Source organism: Nomascus leucogenys, chromosome 5 (assembly GCF_006542625.1).
Source record: "Nomascus leucogenys isolate Asia chromosome 5, Asia_NLE_v1, whole genome shotgun sequence".
In the NCBI taxonomy this organism is placed as follows: Eukaryota; Metazoa; Chordata; class Mammalia; order Primates; family Hylobatidae; genus Nomascus; species Nomascus leucogenys.
In genome coordinates, this window is record NC_044385.1 from 72222211 (window position 1) to 72242561 (window position 20351).

Sequence of the window (20351 nt, forward strand, 5' to 3'; positions counted from 1 at the left end):
CAAAGTGTTTTTTTTTTTTTCTTTTTAAAATTGGCCAGTTATGATGATGCGCACCTGTAGTCCCAGCTACTTGGGAGGCTGAGGTGGGAGGATCCCTTGAGCCCTGGAGCTGGAGGCTGTAGTGAGATATGATCACACCACTGCACCCCAGCCTGGGGGTCAGAGAAAGACCCTGCCTCTGAAAAAAAAAAGAAGGGCTGGGCATGGTGGCTCATGCCTGTAATCCCAGCACTTTGGGAGCCCAAGGTGGGAGGATGGCTTTGAGGCCAGGAGTTTGAGACCAGCCCAGGTGAGACCCCATCTCTATAAAAATAATTTAATTTAAAAAAGAAAAAAAAACTGAAAGAAACAGCTCAATAAAGTTGAGAAATTATGTTTACAGATGCATTTAGAAAGTTATTTAATAAAAATATTTCACCATTTAAACTTGGATTCCCCAGAGTGTCATTCAAAATACTCAAATGGAAAGATCAATAAAATTAATGAATAAAGAAAGTTTATTGGAGATTATTAAAGAAAAATGATAAAATAAGGCAAGTCCTAGATCATATTTAAATACAATATTTAGAAAGACGGCTATATAATTTTAGCTAGGAAAATCAGTAAAAGGGAATATCCTTAAAAGTGGGAAGGGTTCATATAACCTTTTAAAATAGTAAGTTGAGGTGTAAAAGCATCACCAACAATAGTATGTACCTTAATCTTTACACAATTGGACAGTGAGGAACAAAGTGGGATATTCTACCAATGCCACTTACAGAACAGATTTTCAAGTTAATAAGTCATAAAATCCTAATGTAGTCATGGGCTAGGATGGTGAAGACAATCTGCAATTACTGGTCGGAGTGAAGCAAAGTGACAGGTCAGATTTTTCAGCATATCAAGTTACTACTTAGGTGTGCTTACAAACCTTTGTTAAATAAAGTTGGGTATTGTTAGTATACCCTTTACTAAATGGTGAGGATAGCTGCCAAAATAATCAAACGGCTAATTATGTGTTAACTCTCATTTATTTTGGACTGCAGACATACTCTTGCCCTTTATCTAGCTACACAATTCCTTATTACCAGCAGCTGGAATCCAGTTGTGCAATTATGGCAACTGGACAGACCTGAGCCATCAGTTATGAGATAGATGACCTTTTAACTGTACTAGCAAACAATTTATAGACTGGAAGATTGTTTTTCGGGAATACCAGTTTAACTGAGACTTTAATTATGGTCCAAGAGCTTTTATGAGAAATTCAATTAACAATTTTGCTTTAGAAAAATTTTATAGGTATATGTTACTAATACTGAGAATGGTTGAATTAAAAGAAATTGAGACTGAACAGTACATTTCCACTGGAAACATAAAGCTCTGAATGCTGTGACTGACAGAACAAAGGAATAGTTCTAAATTTTCTTTTGCAACATACATAACAAAAAGATTTCAAACTGAAAGACAACAGGTTTAACTGAATGACAGATTTAACTACATAGTTTTCATTCTATAAATAAATAACTTGTGAAATATCCCTGAAGTCAGCGGACAAATGGGGAAACCATTATTTTTGTCATATTCTACAATTCTGAGAACTAGGACTAGAAATTCTAGGACTTTAAATCTTTGTGCTACACAGAACAATATTATCCACTAAAATCAGGAAGTGGCTTCCTGAAGGGTATTCATTCTCTGAGGTCATACATTTTTTGTTCTTTATTCAAAACACTTAGTAAAGGAAAAGGACACAAGGAAATTCTGATTAAAGTTTTCTCCTGCTCTGTTTGCAATTATACATGCTTTCAAAGTCATTTGAAAGTAAGACCATTTCCTTTGGCAGGTATCTTGTATAAATTAACTTTACAACATATGTTTCTTGAACAGAAACTTTACACCACTGTCATTATGTTACCTATAGAGACAAAACTATTAACACAATATGGGCTTACAATTATAACAAAAACCTGTGAGAGGGCATGATAAAATTAAATTTTGATTGCCTTCTTTTATTATTATCACTACTACTGTCTGCTCACAAATTCTGTGACCAGAGTCCATTTCAAATCCTTCTAAGAGTCCACTTCATGAGTTAAACATATACATACAGAACAAAGCAGGTTTACTGTAATTTTTAAAAGTAAATCTGTTTTACATAGTACAGCTGGAGGCAGTTTAATGTAATCAAAAGTTATAGCTCTAAAAAATATGATAGTAGAATATTAAACCTCAGGTTACGTTAGGTTTGTTAACTCTTGATTTGCTTTGAGTAATTTTTTTCTTCAAAAGCCACATTCCAAGAAGATGCCTCAAGTATCAACGAGCTATATTTGAAGTACATCAACTCTGTTTAAAGCTGTCCAACAATAAGGACACAAGCAGTAAAATATCTGAAGCATGAAACATGTAATGTTGATGACTAATGTTTCAGAACATCAGGAATAAGATTAATGAAGAGCAAAGTAAATCTAAAACAAGGAAAGGGAAGTTACATTTATTAAAAATAAAAATAGTACACAATCTCTGATAACAAAAAAAGCATTTAGAGTCAAAAGACATCCAACATACATTGTAACAATGCACACGTATTAATTAAAAAAAAGACCCATGAAATAATTTTTAAAAAACTTTCAAAAGGAAAAAGCTATTTTGGCTTCCTTCTGCTGAGATTCGCCTATAAACATACCGTGCCAGCTAGACCAGCATTCCCTTTCACATGGTCTGTACAACACAGTACTGCACAATGTGAGCAATTACTTTGAGGAACACATTGTTTTTGCATAAAATTGTTGGTTCTGTATGGATAATCCAGACATAAATCCATGGTTCCATTTCACAAAAATATTCATAGGCTGGAAGAGCAGTGACAACCATTTTCCAAAATCTTCAGTTTTAACAAAAAGCACAGAATAAACTACTAAATCTAGATGTTTTCACATTATTTTGCATGAGTGTCAAATACTATGTAAAAATTAACGTAAAATCTTAAGTTAGCCAAGACTAGTGTCTCTAAAGATCAAAATTCTTCACTCTTTTAGCACGGCTGATAAATCTTTTCTGCCTTTGTCACTAATGCTTGTCAAACCAAAGAACTTTGCAAAAGAATATGCACTGCTGAAGGAAGACAGTACCAAAAATACCATACTGAACTTCGGTCTTAAGACACACACAGTTCCTGTTGGATACTGGACTGTGAAAGTTTATTATCTTCAGTCTTTTCATGTCCTGGAGCATGGCAAGTAGTCTTCCGCTTAAATAACCGAAGACTCAATCGAAGTAATTCATTGTCTACTACTGGAGCACTCGTGTAAGCTTGTTTTATGGTGCCCTATTTGAAGAAAACAAAAAAAAATTTTTTAAAAGATGTACATTATTAGTTGACAGTAGGAAAGATGGGCAGGTTAACCTCTACCCAAAATATCAAAGTTATAAGAGTATTTCATTTTGGATATTAAATTAGCTTTATTGGATTTCAAAGCAAAATTAGAAAATGCGTTTGGGCTCAATGAATCTTGAAAAACTCTTAGAGGGCACCTAGTTTAACCTCTTGCTTAAAGTAGGAATCCTCTCAACAATTTCTGACAGGTAATCAACCAGTTTTTACTTCATCAATTCCAATGACAAAACAAAAAACACACTGCACATTCTGTTGTTGAATGGCACTATTTTTTCCATGTGATGAAATAAAAGCTCTTCTATGGTGCTACACTGTAATTCAATCTTACTTTTACGTGACAATCCTTCAGTTCTACGAAGATAAGTGCCATGAGTTCTTTCTTCACATAGTTTTTCCTTCTGTAAGCCAAACATTCTATTCTATACTCCTTACCAATCTTTCAATGTCCCATAAAAAGTAAGCTCGAAAACTGAATAAATCCTTTAGAAGACAGCTAATCATGCAGTATGCTGAAGAACTACTACCTCCCTTATACTAAAATATGTATCTATATTATTGTGACTTAAAGTTACATTAGCATTTTTCAGAAAGTTATTGTCATAGAGAAGGGACCAGGGAATGTTATAAAATACAAAACAAAGAAAAGTGCATACTGAAATCAGGGGGCAAAGGAGAATGACTGTAGTGATTCTGTCAAAACTAATCTTGAACCAGACCTTTAAGTGAGGAAAACTTGATAATACAGTCAAGACGTGTTTTAAAAATCTCCTATTCCTCGTATTTGTTTCCATTTTAATCTTTGGAGATAAACTCACTCTTCTGTTTTTTAAAAATTGAATCCCCCCCACCCACTACCCTAAATCTGAGTATTTTTCTTTAATGAAGTAATCTTTTCTTTAGCAATGTTATATAGTCAAAGATAAGTCTGTTTTCCTAACTGCCCCCAAGTAAAAAGCTAGTGAAGTTAACCATTTTATCATTACTCTAAACTTTCTAAGCAAAGAATCACACCAACTCTCTTTTGTTATCCAGGTTGAGTAGTCCTCAACTGAAATGCTTTGGACCAGAAATGTTTCAGATTTGGAAATTTTTTTGGATTCTGGAACATTTGCATTACATTTACTTACCCAGTTGAGCATCCCTATCTAAGAATCCAAAACCTGAAATTCTCCAAAGAGCATTTCCTTTGAGGGTCATGTCGCTGCTCAAAAGCTTCGGATTAGGAATACTCAGTCTGTACTACCTACACCCACCCACTCACCACCCCAAATAAAAATCCCAGTTTCTTTTTTTTATTTTTTTGAGACGGAGTCTCACTCTGTCACCCAGGCTGGAGTGCAGTGGCGCAATCTCCGCTCACTGCAAGCTCTGCCTCTTTGGTTCATGCCATTCTCCTGCCTCAGCCTCCCAAGTAGCTGGGACTACAGATGCCCGCCACCACGCCCGGCTAATTTTTTGTATTTTTAGTAGAGACAGGTTTCATCGTATTAGCCAGGATGGTCTCGATCTCCTGACCTCGTGATTCACCTGCCTTGGCCTCCCAAAGTGCTGGGATTACAGGCATGAGCCACCGTGCCCGGCCAAAAATCCCGGTTTCTTAACTTTAAAGAGTCTAAAATGTTTTCATCTTGGGTTTACCAGATTTCATTAACAGATCTCTTCCAAATCTAATTTCGATTCCTCTTACTTCTCAATCTCTTTATTCCTCTCAAATGCTTACCTAGAGTCGCTTTATTTCCCTTTCTTCCAACTTTGTATATTCTCATAAATACTACTCTCATAAATATCCTCACCACTCCAAGAAATTTTTTTCCTTGAGTTTCAATTTAAATAAATTTTTGTAATATGTTTGCTTGTTGAAAGCTTTTCACAAAAAACGTTTAACAGAAATGGAATATTTTAAACTTTATTAAAACAAATATTCATTAATACTATTGAAGTAAAATAAAGCGTACTATACATTTTAATGGCATTCTTCTTTTTACATGCATAAAAGATTAGCAAACCAAACTCATAAAAACATAAGATTACAATCTCAATTTAAAACAACCAAATGAAAAATAGGCCATTCACACTATTCATTTTGTATTTTTTCCAAGGAAATAACAGTACCTTCTCATTTTTAACAAGCTGCTTTCGAATTGCAGAATCCCGTCTGAAGCACAACGCCTTACAACATGGCCCAAGATTACTAAGAAGACTTGCTCTTTCTTCTTTTCGTAGTAATGCAGCCATATTGAGAGCCCCCAATTCATGTTCAAAGAGATTGTCTGCATCTTTCAAAAAAAAGTAAACATGCATCAAGTTTTACTAAAATAGAAAAGGGTTACCAACTACTTAACTGAATATTCTACAAATTCTATACTTTATTAAAGTTAGCAACATTGGTGAAAATTATTTCATATTAAAGGTAATATATTCTCTGTGAAGCACCTTCAACACGTAGTTATGTTGGTAGTCTCAAACAAGAATAAATATTCTGATAGCCACTTTAAATTTACTTAAAATATAAGAAAAGCAGACTGTATGTAGATCTCAAGGTAGAGCCCAGGGAACTTTTTTTTTTTAATTTTAAAAACTTTATTTTTTTTTTATTTTTTGAGACAAAGTATCTCTCTGTTGCCCAGGCTGGAGTGCAATGGCACGATCTCGGCTCACTGAAACCTCCGCCTCCTGGATTCAAGCGATTCTCCTGCCTCAGCTTCCCAAGCGGCTGGGATTACAGGCGTACACCACCACACCTGACTAATTTTTTTTTTGTATTTTTAGTAGAGATGGGGTTTCACCATGTTGGCCCAGGCTAGTCCTGAACTCCTGACCTCAAGTGATCTGCCTGCCTCGGCCTCCCAAAGTGCTGGGATTACAAGCATGAGTCACTGCCCCTAGCCCCAGGGAATTTATTTAAAGAATGTTTTTAAAGGATGTTTTAAAGAAACATTCAAGTTAAGAATCATTGAACTCTAATTCAGTATACTGCTTACCATCAACTACTATTTAGAGTTCTAGATTTCAAGACTTTATTATAGCAAGATTCAAATGTTATAAAAATATTCAAGTCTGTAACCTCTAAAAAAATTAGTTAAGAAAGTGATAAAGTGTTAGATAACCTGCAAACTTTGTCCTAGATTTGGTCACCATAAAAACCTGGGACAATGTATTAAATTAAAATCACTTAGTTTTAAGTCACAACATGCAAGGTAGGGGAGAAAACACTGAACATACAAAAAAAAAAAAAAACCCAGAAGAATTAGGAAAGATATAACAAAATATAAAGAGGTTGGGTTAAAAATAGACACAAAGGAAGTCAAAATAACAGAACAGGACCAGTCAGTAATCCAAATAAATAAGAGTCGGTCAAGAGTACGAAAGACAGCAGGTACTGCCTCTATTCATACAACACGATCAAGCAGGTTACTTTTACAACCCACAAAGAAAAGCAGTAAACGCCTGGGTAAAAATAAAAGACACATTTTACTGAGAACAAAATGGAGCTGCATTACATAGCTGATTTCAATTTTCTGGGTTGCAAAGTGTAAGTATTGAGATTAGATAATTAACAAGAAACCAGTCTTATATAACACACATAGTCAATAGATATGTAACATAAGAAAGGTGTAAATATATAGAACAGCAAGAAACTAGTTCTCAAACACTGGAGTCTATCAGGATCAGCTGAGGAGCTTTTTAAAAAACATTCCCTGGGCTCTACCACCAGATTTGCAGAATGAGAATCACCATAGTTGGACTAGAATACCTTAAGGGAAAAAAGGGGCAGGTTTTTCAGATGATTCAGATATACCAATGTTTGTACCAACCAATGATATAGTCATATATGCACATGATTAAAAATAAAAACGAAAACATTAACTACCATTCCACTACAGACATAATATAAAATAAATGCATTGAGCCTACACCCTTCCTTGAAAATTGTTCATTAGCACACATTTCTGTTTATTGGGATCCTTATTTTTGGCTTTCAAAATAGTAGATTACAAAACACACACCTGCAAACCTCCTCAGGGAGTATATAACATGGCTAAATTTCCAGTCTCTTTATAGTTTTGAACTGAGCAGCACCAAATTACTCAAGAAACAGACTAAATGCATTCTTAAAAGTTTAGCTCAAAAGAACTTAACCAACAGAGAGTAGAAGGATGGTTAGTAGAGGCTAGGAAGGGTAGTGGGGGTGGGGAGTTGGGGGGATGGTTAATGGGTACAAAAAAAAAGAATGAATAAGACTTAGTATCTGATAATACAACAAGGTGACTATAACACCCTGTTGTAAAAACTGTTACTGTCAATAACAATTTAATCATACATTTAAAAATAACTAAAAGAGTAGTTGGATTGTAACACAAAGGATAAACGCTTGAGGGGACGAATACTCTATTTTCCATACATGATTATTAACACATTGCATGCCTGTATCAAAGTATTTCATGTACCCCACAAATATGTATACCATGTACCCATAAAAATTAAAAATTAAAAAAAATGAACTTAACCTTAGTGCAATTAGGAAACAGACAAAAGCAATTTCAATTTCAGTACACTTATAAATTTTCTGTTTTAAGCTTTAGTTGTTTCTTTTAAAAATTATATATGAAGTATGATTATGTTTTCTTTCATGTTGGTACACTTGAATAGACCAAATGGAATTGAAAAATCAGTATCAATTATTTCATAAATATTTACTGAATACCTACTATGTATGTCAGGGACTTTTCTGGGCAATAGCAGAAAATATAGATAGATAATTAGACCTTGGATATGGCAGTAAACAAGACAAAGTCTTTATTCAAGATAATACATCAGTTCTCTAATACAACCACCATAGCAGCAAAAAATAGAAGAGGTCTGATTGTTAAGCCACATCACCCCACCCTTTACAGTGTATATTTTCACTGTTTAGGTTAAGTCATCAACAAGTAAGGGCCGAACTGTATTTCATGGGTAGCAAAATCAAACCAGATTTTAACTTGAAATGCTACTAGCAAGAGGTCACAGAAACAAGTATCTTCAGAGGTGGGTAAGATTTTAGGGGTTTTATTCCATCACTTTACAAATAAAATTGAGGCTCACAGGAGTTATTTGCTTAAGGTCACAGAACCAACCAAACAAGGCAGATAGAGTAGGGCAAGAACTAAGTCTTGGGTCATTTTTCGGTTAATACATGTTCACAATTATAATTATATGTATTTTGTACATGTATACTCTAGGTTTATTGGGCTATATTAAAATAAAAAAATTTACTGCTATGCTAATAGATAAAAGGAAGGGCATGAATTCATAAAACTCATAAAACAGTATTTTTTGATTTTGTATTAGTAAAAAATTTAATACTAACTAAACTTTTACGTCCAGGGGCATGACATAAAATTGTTAATTAATGTTGTTCCTTTCACCTTTTACCTCCTTTTCCTTCTTTTTACCATCTACTCGACCCTCCCCATTAATAAAGTATTAGTAAGTTGCAAAATAAACTAAGGTAGGTACTAGATGAGACAGAGATAGTGAAAACCAAAACCAAACAACCCCTACCACCAGAATCCATAAGCTAGATAATCTGGAATAACTAAAAATTGCTGCAGTAAGGTCAAAAATCAGAATGATAGGATATTTTCAAAGTAGCAGTTAATATTTATTGGGTATTACTATATGCCAGGAACTGTTCTAAGTGTTTTGCCTGTAATAACTCATTTGCTCCTAATTACCATAGGAAGTTGGTGGTATGATTATTCCTGACTTACAGATGATGACACTAACACACAGATTAAGTTATAGCCAGTAAGTGGCGTGCCTACTGAAATCCAGATCATCCGGCCTTACAGACCAAGCTCTTAATCACTTTGTTAAAGACTCAACCTACACACCTGCATTTCGGTAGGTGTCTAGGGGAAAGGGCTGCCAAAATACCCAATTTCTTTAGACATGAAAAATATGTAGTCTGTTTTTCCTGGCTCTGCTTCATTTAGCCAAGGGCAAACCACTGAGCACTTTGATATTAGAACTTATTGGTTAATTTTTTTTTTTTTTTGAGACAGGGTCTTGCTCTGTCACCTAGGTTGGAGTGTGGTGGCTCAATCACGGCTCACTGCAGCCTCAATTTCCTGGGCTCCAGCAATCCTGCTGCCTCAACCTCCCTGAGTAGCTGTGACTACAGACATACGACACCACGCCTGGCCTGTTAATAAGTAATTTTAATACCAAAAGGTCATTGTACTCTTTTTCCAACTTTTCTGTGGGATAACTCTTCTTCTCAAAATAAATTTTAAAGAGAAACTTTGACCATGAGGGTTAAATAATGACTATAAATGATTTCTCAAAAAATAGTTTCTATACAGTGTTAAGTGTTACATAAGAACAGATCAGAATCCTCTTCAGATGGCATCTTAAATGGTTAACAGACATTATATAGTTAAAGTAAAATGAAACTACCTTTGGGTTTTTCTAAAAGTCTCTGACATGTTTCTTTGACTTTGGCAAAGAGTTCAGAACCTGCCAACTTTTTAGAAATCCCAACTCTTAGCATAACAGCTCCAGGTGTGAATTTTAAGAGTGCAGCCCCAGGCTCTCGTGGTTCTTTTGGATGCTTTGGCATAAGACCAGACCAATCCACATCTATCACATCTAAGGGATCTGTAAAAAGTTAAAAAGTAAGATTTGTTTTACACCAAGAAATAGCAGTCTTGTTATCTACATAGAAATTTATATAAATCAAGGAAAACACAGAAAAAATGAAAAGTACTTTAAACCAAAAATGTCCTATTCTTAAAATAAAAGCCTTCCCATATAATATTCAGAATCTAAGGACTCTGACAAATAAAAAAACCTTCCCACCAAAAGCAAACAGGTAACCCAACCCACCCATACAAATAACTCATTTTAACTCAATGGGAGATCCCCAATGAAAGAACTCTATTATTTCACTCAGATTGGGTCTCATCTTTTGAAACTTGGTACCAGAATCCTTTTAAGGGTTAAATCTAGGAGTACATGTGTTTGCAGTGTGTGCACACAATACATTTTAACTTTTAAAAACAACTATTTCATTATGAAATCCCTTTAAGAGTTAGAGAGTAACAATTATTAGCGTTGAGAGCAAATAATTCATCCACTGAGAAGGAACAGTTGAAGAAATAATGTTCTACTTGGAAATACCTAATACCAGAAAATAACAAAGATAACAATCATACATACCTTCTACATCAGTAGAAAAAATTGCAAAATATAAGAGCAAATTAAAATAAAAATTTCGTATTTTATATAATCAAAGAAAAGATCCTCACTGTGATTTTAAAAAGTTGTTAGTAACAATCAGACACTAATTGGAATGATTCAAGAGGAATGTTAAGGGGTGTTGCTTCATGGTATAATCACTAGAGTGAGTTCCGGCAACACGCAAAGTATTGTAAGTCAAAATAATTACCAAATTTAGAAAATTGATAGAGGTATATAGTGTTCAAATATAATTTCAACTACTGTCAATTTTTGACAGGTTGTTTGAAAAGTTGGCTTGTGTCACCACAGCTGTGAAGCTTTGTACCATATAACTACTACGTAGAAAGAACATTGCTAGACAATCAGTATTTGTTTAGATTCCAAGTCATATAATATGATTCTTAAATTCTGGAAAATAAACTTTAGAATTTTGCTATTTTAAATGAGACCCTTTCTAATTCATAGACAATGCCTACTTAAAAAGGAGTAGGCATATAGGCTATAATTTTCATTTTATTGGCCTTTCAACCTTAAGTAAAATGTAAAGGGAAAAATTCTAAGTGTCTTAGAGTAGAAGGTAAGAATACTTTAATATCATATAACAGATAATTTTCATGTTTAACCACCTCTGCAATAGTTACCTGGCATCTTCTCCTCATCCTGTTGGTCCTCCCTCTTTTCTGCATCACCTGCCAGAATTTCATCTAGTTCGTCATCACTGATTGGCTCATATCCTTCTCCAGCACCAGAGCCTAATGAATGTGCATCATCTAACTTGGACTCGTCATCTCCTGCTAAATAGACAAATTAATTTCAGATCAAAGACAACATTAAAGGGAGAGGATGACTAAGTCAAATCAAAAAGTAAAGGGTACACACATTATAACAATGTGAAAAACATCTTTTTCATCAGAAAACTACATCTCTTAATTATTCAAATATTTGATAATATCAAAAGAAAACAAAAATAAAATTTAATTAGTTAAATTAAACTTTAACAGCAAGAATACAATCTGGACAGCAATTATCAGAACAGCTTATAAGATCACAATTAAAATATGACAAATAAAAGCTACTACTAACATACTAATGTTGTGTGTTAATTTTTGATAATTTAAAACTTTAAAACTCAGACAAATCTACTAACTTCAAAAGATTTTGAAGTTATGTTTTCAAATTTTCACAATTTATCTAAATAATTTAAAAACTTGCAAACTTATTTAAAAAATTTACTTGAAGCTTAAATCTTAGTTCATATTTAGCTCATTATATAAACTTTACAGCAGTGAGGTAAAAATACAAGAAGTGCCATTAATTCTCTCTCAACATCTCAATTCCTCCTCCCTATCTCAATGATCTTTCATTGATGAACACAATTTTTAGAAAAATGCTTTAATACAATTAAAAATAACTTTGTTAGTTCCACTAGTGTATGTTCTTCTTTTTATTTTACCAACTTTTTTCAACCACCTATGCTAAACTTTGTCTCTTGGTGAGTTAGTTGTGAACTTAATCCTAAAATTACAGAATACACTTAATGTTTACAATCACTAGCTAACCATACATTTCATTGAATCTACAATACTAAGTTTCAAAATGTAACCATATGCTTTATGGGTATGAATTTGCAGCAAATAAAATATAAGAAGTTATGTTTCTAGTCATTCTAGTGATTTTCCATGTTATTAAATTCTATAATAATCTCCCCATATCCTCACTAAGTCACTTCTAATGTAACCAATTTTAGTAACTTTGTCATATAAACATACATCTAAACACAAATGCACGTAATAGGATTTTTGATTTTTCAAGTTGATCCCACTCATTTTCCTACTTTGAGTAAAAACTTTACATCACATAGCAAGTGATTCACCTATACATTTCTATTCTATATTATCTGTGATCATAACTAGCAAATTATATATTTTAGAGATGAGGGATACTGACTCCAATCACAAGAGAGCTACTATAATGATTAATTCAATTATATTCAATTATATCCCAGGGTTGTACCTCCATCAGAACCATGCTTTATGATTTGATGCTATTTATACTCAAAATTGAAATGAAAATGTAATGTGAAGAGATGAATTTGAAACAGTAAGTGCCTTGAGCAGAGAAGGCTTCATCGAGAAAATAATGTATAAATTGGGACTTGAAGTGTGAGTTAAGAAAGATGAGATAAAAGAAAAAGGTCTATCAGGAAATGGTATGAGTGGGTACAAAGAAGGGCAGAGAATGGAAAGGCATGAGTCAGCTTGTCTACTAAATGGGGGCTGAAGGGTAAAGAATAGAAGCATGGAGAGTGAGGTTTCACAAAGCTGAGGCTGGCTCTGAGTTGATGCGGACTTAGCATTCCTATTCTAGGACTAGGAAGTACCAGTGGGATTCTAGTCAATCCTATATTAAATACAGTTTCAGGTAGTTATTGTTTCATATATTTGTTCTCAACTGCTATAGAAAATAGGGATTCACTAATAATTATTTGAAACCCTCTCTGAACTGAGAAGTCATTTCAATTTTTGTAATCTTATTTTTTTAACATCTAAGAAAAGGATGTGATGGTTATTCTTCAACATCTATACACATTGCATCTAAACAATCTTTTATTTCATTTAGGTTTATGTGAACCAAATCTGCCTTAATGGTACTGCTATATATATATGTCTCTCTCTCTCTATCTTATAGGCCTTTTCCTTCTGAAATCTACTTCCTCTATAAAAGAATGGAGAATGGAGTCAATTTGCCCATTAGTGGGTGCCCTTTCGAAAGAAAATAGTTGTTTCCCACGAAATCTGAAAAGAAATAAAGCAGTATCACAGACAAAAGAGGCAGCACTCACCTTCCAGACTCTCAGTTCTCTCGGATTTATTTGTATCTTCAAATCCCTGCACAGATCCCAGATCTTTATCCATTCTCTCTTTATCCAAGGCTACCGAGTCTCGGGAAGTGCTTTCTAGATCCCTTTCATGTTCACCTTCCAGTTTTGCTTCACAGCGTTTCACAGACTCTACTTGAGAACTCTCAAAAGTTCTGTCTCTGTCTCTGTCCCTGTCCCTTTCAACAGAATCAGAAATTAGTCTCTCTCTTTCCCTATCCAAGTCTCTCCTTTTGTCTCGTTCTCTCTCTCGTTCTCGTTCTCGTAATCTATCTCGATCCCTGTTGCGTGGCCAATCTTTATCAGCATCTCGGTCCCATTCTCTCTGCCTCGTATCTCTCCTCTCTCTCTCGCGCTCTCTATCGTGTTCATATCGATCTCGTTCTTGAAGCCTGTCTCTGCTATCAAATGACCCAGATCTTGAATGGACCTGTCGATCTGACTCTGGAGAACTTCTTCTTGAACTATGGCTTCTTGAATCCTGGCGATCTAAAATAAATATACCATATACAAGGAGTTATTAGCACATGATAAAATAGAAACAAAATGCTTCATTTCAGGGTCCTTTAAAACATAATTTACCTTTTTCCATATTCTATGTAATTTTCTATATTCCATATTGTCTCTATATGTTCTATATATTTCTATATTCTACATATACATTTCTCTCTATAAATATCCAAACATATAAATCATTTTAAGAAAAATTCCTCTCTCAAAGTTCTAATAAATAAAAAAAAAGTTTCCCTGTCTATTTCTACTATAACCATAAAATATCTTCCAAGAAGTACATAAACTGATTAGGCATTAATAGAACTAATCACTCCATTATTTGATCTCTTCCTACTCCCCTATCTTATTTTCTGTGGTCAAAAGAGGCAGCCTTGACTGCATGAAGAATAGCAGGAAGGTTAAAATCATAGGCATCGATAAGGGAATTGAACACATAAACCCTTCCACCAAGACATACTACTAAAATCCTGATATTAAACTGATTAACACTACTGTATGTATTTCTATTATAATGTTGGTATTAATGTGATAACAGGTAACACTTTGATAGGGCAGCTAAGCTTTTCTTTAAAAAGTTCCATAAAATTTAAGGCAGCATGTAAAGTAACCAATTTAGCATTACTTTAGAATTACAATGTGTATAAAATATACTAACCTAGGAAAACAGTGACTAGATCACAATTCAATTTTATTACCTGAAGAAGTGCTTCGACTGGGTTCTCCACGCTTTAACTGATCAATCCTAGATTTTCTCTCTCCTGTGATTTCCAGGCTTTTTGTTTTTTCTCTATCTCTTGAGCCACTGTGCAGTACTCTCTTTCGACCACTTTGGTCATCTCCACTTCGATGGGCTGAATCATTGGATGGGGAGCGAAGACGACCAGACGTATGACTACGGTTACTCCGATTGCTCCCGAGGCTGCTGCTCCTCTTTTGATCCATAGGCTTGCGATGCGGTGCATCTTCTATAGTCACGTGAGGCGTCTCTACTTTTTCTACTCGTGTTCTGTGGCATTTTCTGTGTGAGTCTTCACTGGCAAAAGTATTATTGGTGGTATTGGGGGGGGTGGCAGAGGTGGAAATGGTGATGGCAGATGTGCTGAAAGAGGTGGCAGCAGCAGCAGTAGTGGCAGCAAGAGTTGCAGGCACAGTTGTAGCAGTGGCAGTAGCCACAGGCGGTGGAGGAGGAAGAAGAGAAGATAGAGGAGAAGGGGTACTACCAGGAGCTGTGGCGGTGGCAGTATGCTCTGCTTCTGTCACCTCTGTACGGTCAGGGACATCCTCATCAGACCAGTCACTGAATGCTGTATCTTCTTTTTTCTGGGAGTCCTCTAGAATACCATTCTTACCATTGCACATTTCAACCAATTCCTCTTTAGTTGTTATAGGGGGAGTCCGTGGGCCTCTTTTCTTCTTAGTTGGCTGGGCTGCTTCTTCATCAGAAATATCAGAATCACCTTTGGATTTTTTACGTTTTTTTTCAATGCTTTTCTTTTTCTGTCCTTTTTTTGGTGAAAATACTTGACCATCTTCAGATGTTGTCTCTATGTTACCCCTCTCTATTCCAACATCATCCTCTTTCTTTTTCTTAATTGGTTTCTTTTGAATTTTTGCTTTCTTTTTGTTTTCATCATGAGCTCGATCAGATGTCTCTCGATCTTCGGACTGGTGGTGTCCTATAATGTCCTGTGCACGCATTCTTGAGCTTTCCAGGATTTCTGTCTGTTCTCTCTGTTTATCTACAGAAGAAAGTTTCTCCTTGAGTTCCTGTTCTTCGTAGCGCCTTGAACTCTCTTTCCTTTCTGGTTTACGATCCTCCTCTTTCCATCTACCCTGTCTGTCTTCTGTGAGGTGCGAGGGACTAAGAGAACGAGATTCTTGAGGTCGTACAACTTGGCTCAAGAGTCTGTGTTTTTCATCTATATAAAAGATAAAAGCAATCACACTCTCACCAGGTTAGTAACCACTGCATGGTACATATAGATTATAATAAGTCAATTTCTCCTTACATCTGTAATCCCAGGACTTTGGGAGGCCGTGACGGGTGGATCACAAGATCAAGATCATTTAAAAACTTTTAAAATGACAATAATTTTAGTAAAAATAAAAATATGGCTTTACTCTAAATAGTAGAAAATGACAGTACTCTAACATATACTTTAGTTACAAAAGGAGATATTTAGAGGCAGCAAAGCAAGACAACTTTTTAAAAATCTTAATTCATCAGTTCCCACTAGTATGAAAGGATGGTTTCATGGTTACAAATGAATATGAATATAGAGAGACAGAAAACAGAATCTGCTTACTTTTATCATCTCCACTGTTGTAGGCATCACTGTCCGGAGAATGTTCACGCCGGCGCTTCGGGGACTGTCTAGGGCTGGGACTCCCTTCATTTCTATAGCGCTTCCTAAATTGGGCAAGCAAACACAATTAGATCTAAGGGGCAAAAGAAGAGATTTCTTTGTTTTCACTAGTATCTCTTTACTATAACTGGAACATATAATTGTAGAAAAGCAATATTGCCAGAGGTGTATCATACAAAGGATATTCAGTGTCTTTAATACAAATTCTTTACTTCACTTGCTAAGAATTGTGAACTTAAAATACACAACATTTCTTCTTCTTCTTCATTATACATGTAGAATAACTCAAGTGGAAATTGCCAGATTTAAATACTGTAAGGTGGTAACATGCAGCACAGAAACCAATATATTAATGTACCCTCTGATATAAACATTCGGCAATTTTGCACTCTTATGATATAAAAATGCCCTATCCTGCAGAGCTGAATGAGAAAATCTAATATTGGCTTTGAAGTAAAAAAGCTATGAGTTCAACTTATAACTACATTAGTTATTATGCAGCTTTAAGTAAGTTCCTTGAAGTCACTGAACCTTAGTTTCTCATCTGAAAATGGTGGGTGCGGCTGGATGGGTGGGAAATGAGAGTCCATTTCATAAAATTGCAGTAAGGAATAAATTAGTTATGTCATAAACCCAGTGCCAGATATGTTGTGGGTACACCATAAAATTAGTTCCTTTCCCCTTCATGGAAATCACTTTCTTGCTGACAAATTAATAAAATAATTCATATGTTCATTATATTTTTTGTTGCTTAGTTGAGCTTTAAATGAGTAGCGTTTTACATCTCTTGGGTACTTAAATTATTCTAGTGTTTTCCCCCATTTTCATTAAAATTTGATTACCTGTTTTTTCACTAACATTGTTTGTTTATAAATACTATGGTCAAAAGTTAAGAAACATATTGTATACATGGACCAATGGAACAGAATAGAAAACCCAGAAATAAAGCCAAATGATCTTCAACAAAAGCATACAAAACATAACTGGGGACAGGACACCCTATTTACTAAATGGTGGTGGGAAAATTGATAAGTCACATGTAAAAGAATGAAACTGGATCCCTCTCAACTCAAACAAAAATCAGCTCAAGAAGGATCAAAGACTTAAATCTAAGACCTGAAACCATTAAAATTCTAGAAATTAACACTGGGAAAACTCTTTTGGACATTGGCCTAGGGAAAGACTTCATGACCAAGATTCTAAAAGCAAATGCAACGAAACAAAAAATAAATAAATGGAACCTAATTAAACTAAAAAGCTTCTGCACAGCAAAATAAATAACAAAGACAACCCATAGAATGAGAGAAAATATTTGCAAACTATGTATCCAACAAAGGACTAGTATCCAGAATCTATAAGAAACTCAAATAAATCAGCAAGAAAAACATAAATAATCCCATCAAAAAGTGGACAAAGGATGTGAATAGACATTTCTCAAAAGAAGACATACGAACAGCCAACAAACGTATGAAAAAATGCTCAAAATCACTAATCATGAGGGAAATACAAATTAAAAACCACAATGAGATGCCACCTTACTCCTACAAAAATGGCCATTAAAAAGTAAAAAAAAAAACAGTAGATGTTAGCATAGACATGGTGAAAAGGGAATGCTTATTCACTGCTTGTAAATAAGTACAACCTCTATGAAAAACAGTATGGAGAGTCCTTAAAGAACTAAAAGGAGATGTTTGATCCAGCAATCCCACTACTGGGTATCTACCCAAAGGAAAAGAAGTCATTATATGAAATAAACACATGCACATATATGTTTATAGCAGCAAAATTCACAACTGCAAAGATATAGAACCAACCTAAGTGCCCATTGGCCAATGGGTGGATAAAGAAAATGTGGTATATATACACCATGAAACCATGGACTACTACTCAGCCATAAAAAGGAAAAAAAAATGTCTTTTGTAGCAACTTGTTCTCACTTGTAAGTGAGTACTAAGCTATGAGTATGCAAAGGCATACAAAGTGATATAATGGGCTTTGGAGACTCAGAAGGGGGAGGGTGGAAGGGGAGTGAGGGATAAAAACATACATGTTTGGTACAATGTGCACTACTCAGGTGACAGGTGCACTAAAATCTCTGAATTCATCCAGGTAACCAAAAACCTCTTGTACCCTAAAAGCCATTGAAATAAAAATAAAACAAAAACATATTGCAGCACATGTATATCCCAGACAGCTCCTTTATATAGATGAGCAACCATGTGGAGAAGGCCCTGGGTATAATATGACAACTCACAGGCCCAAGCTTGTGTACTACTTTTCCAAAGCTCCTCTCCCATCAATAACTGGCCTATTTCCCCATTTTTCATATCTAATGACTTGCTATGACAAGAGAATGTGGTGAACGTGACACTGTGCAAATGTGGAGAGGATTCAGGAGGCCTTGCCACTTCAGCTTCTGCCCTCTTGTTGTTTCTACCATCACATGCAAAGCAGAGTTTAGACTACTGAAGGCCAGGGAGTCAACTGGAGGAGAAACAAGATGCCCTAACTGCCAGATACATGAGTGAGACAATCCTGGGCCTTCAGGTCCAGCTGCATTGTCAGATGGAATGTTGATACATGAGTTACTCCAAGTGAGACCAGCAGAACAACCACTCTATTGAGCCCAGGCAAAACTGCCAATCCACAGAATCATGAGCAAATAAATGGTTGTTGTTTTAAGCTACTAACTTATGTGGTGATGTGTTACACATCAAGAGATAACTGATAGACTGGAATAAAGTGAAAATTTAAAACATGAGAAAAAGTTATTTCAAGGAAATACCTAAATAAACACAATTAGAGTAAAATAAATACAGCAATTAGGAAACCTTCTACATAAGAGCAGTTAAAAAAAGTGCTGGATAAATTGAACTACTGAGATGACAATACAGTTAATGAAAGATTAAGATATTAATCTCATGTAATTAGTTTCTGTTATAGAGTTATTCAACTTCTAAATGTCTAGGGTCATTGTCAACTCTTAGGTTGTCTAACCATGAAAAACCAGAAAAACTTTTGCTATTATAAGCAGATATCAGAAGCATGAAAAAAAATACAGGTTGAGTATCCCTTATCCATGAAATGCTTTAGATTTTGAATATTTGCATTGTACTTACTGGTTGTGCATCCTTTATCTGAAAATCTGAAATGTTCCAATGAGCATTTCCTCTGAGTGTCATGTCAGTGTTTAAAAAGCATTAGATTTTGGAGCATTTCAAATTCTGAATTTTTGGATTTGGGATGCTCAATCTGTATTAATGAAAGCAGAGGACTGAATAAAAGATAAATAACAAAGATTTCGGAATTTTAATCTTAGAAAATAAAGAGGTCAGAAAAGTGGGGGGTGGGGAGGGCAGGAATATGTACCTGTGCCTCCATGTGTTAAAAAAGGTATCTCTGAAGTTTGTGTTCAGGTAAGATTTTTCAAAATATAAGGAGAGGGAAGCAGGAAATTAATCCAAGGGGTGTACTACAGAAAACCATGGCTGTAGATTAAAGAATAGCCAAGACCTAAGGGAAGAAGGCTCTACTTCTGTGCTGTGTTGTTTGGCCCTAACCATAATCCACAATAGTGAGGATGAAAAAAGCCTAAAGCAGGGACCCTGTATTCACCCTGTGGCAAATGAGCCGGAGGTAGGAGCAAGAAAATTGAAGATACATAAATTATTTTCTCAGTATGTTTTGGCAAGGTAAACCACAGTGTTTATCCCAGTTGGAGGCAAAAAAGCAGTTAACTCTAGTAAGTTTGGTTTTGTGCCCACAGAATTTCAAAATTGACCAATCTGAGTCTAGAATTCTCATGAACACTGTGATCAGCTTAGTCAATTACTGCCTCCTCACCAACTAATGAGAGCCCCAACATAGAGAGGACTGCTAAGCTGACAGGGACAACTCTGGGGCCATCTTAGCCATCATATGGAGAAAACCTTTCTGAGACTGAAATTAACACAGAGGGAAACTGGAGAGATGGAAACTGCTAATGTTTTGTTTG

General features: G+C 35.1%; 1 protein-coding gene across 12 annotated transcripts in view; it reads right to left on the reverse strand.

Annotated features, from left to right (window-relative positions):
* Positions 1 to 479: 479 nt before the first annotated feature.
* The window catches only part of ZC3H13 (zinc finger CCCH-type containing 13), a 99317-nt gene continuing 79445 nt past the window's right edge, over positions 480 to 20351 (reverse strand). For 7 of the 12 annotated variants that reach the window (XM_030813358.1, XM_012506968.2, XM_030813360.1 and 4 more), the window contains 7 exons: positions 16298 to 16401; positions 14687 to 15910; positions 13443 to 13967; positions 11242 to 11394; positions 9818 to 10018; positions 5489 to 5652; positions 480 to 3307 (listed from right to left, as the gene is read on the reverse strand). In XM_030813358.1, the coding sequence (XP_030669218.1) occupies positions 3137 to 3307; positions 5489 to 5652; positions 9818 to 10018; positions 11242 to 11394; positions 13443 to 13967; positions 14687 to 15910; positions 16298 to 16401 (2542 nt within the window). In that variant the 3' untranslated portion in view covers positions 480 to 3136. The remainder of the gene's footprint in view (positions 3308 to 5488; positions 5653 to 9817; positions 10019 to 11241; positions 11395 to 13442; positions 13968 to 14686; positions 15911 to 16297; positions 16402 to 20351) is intronic. The other 5 variants (XM_003270055.2, XM_030813362.1, XM_030813365.1 and 2 more) reach the window with 3 other exon arrangements.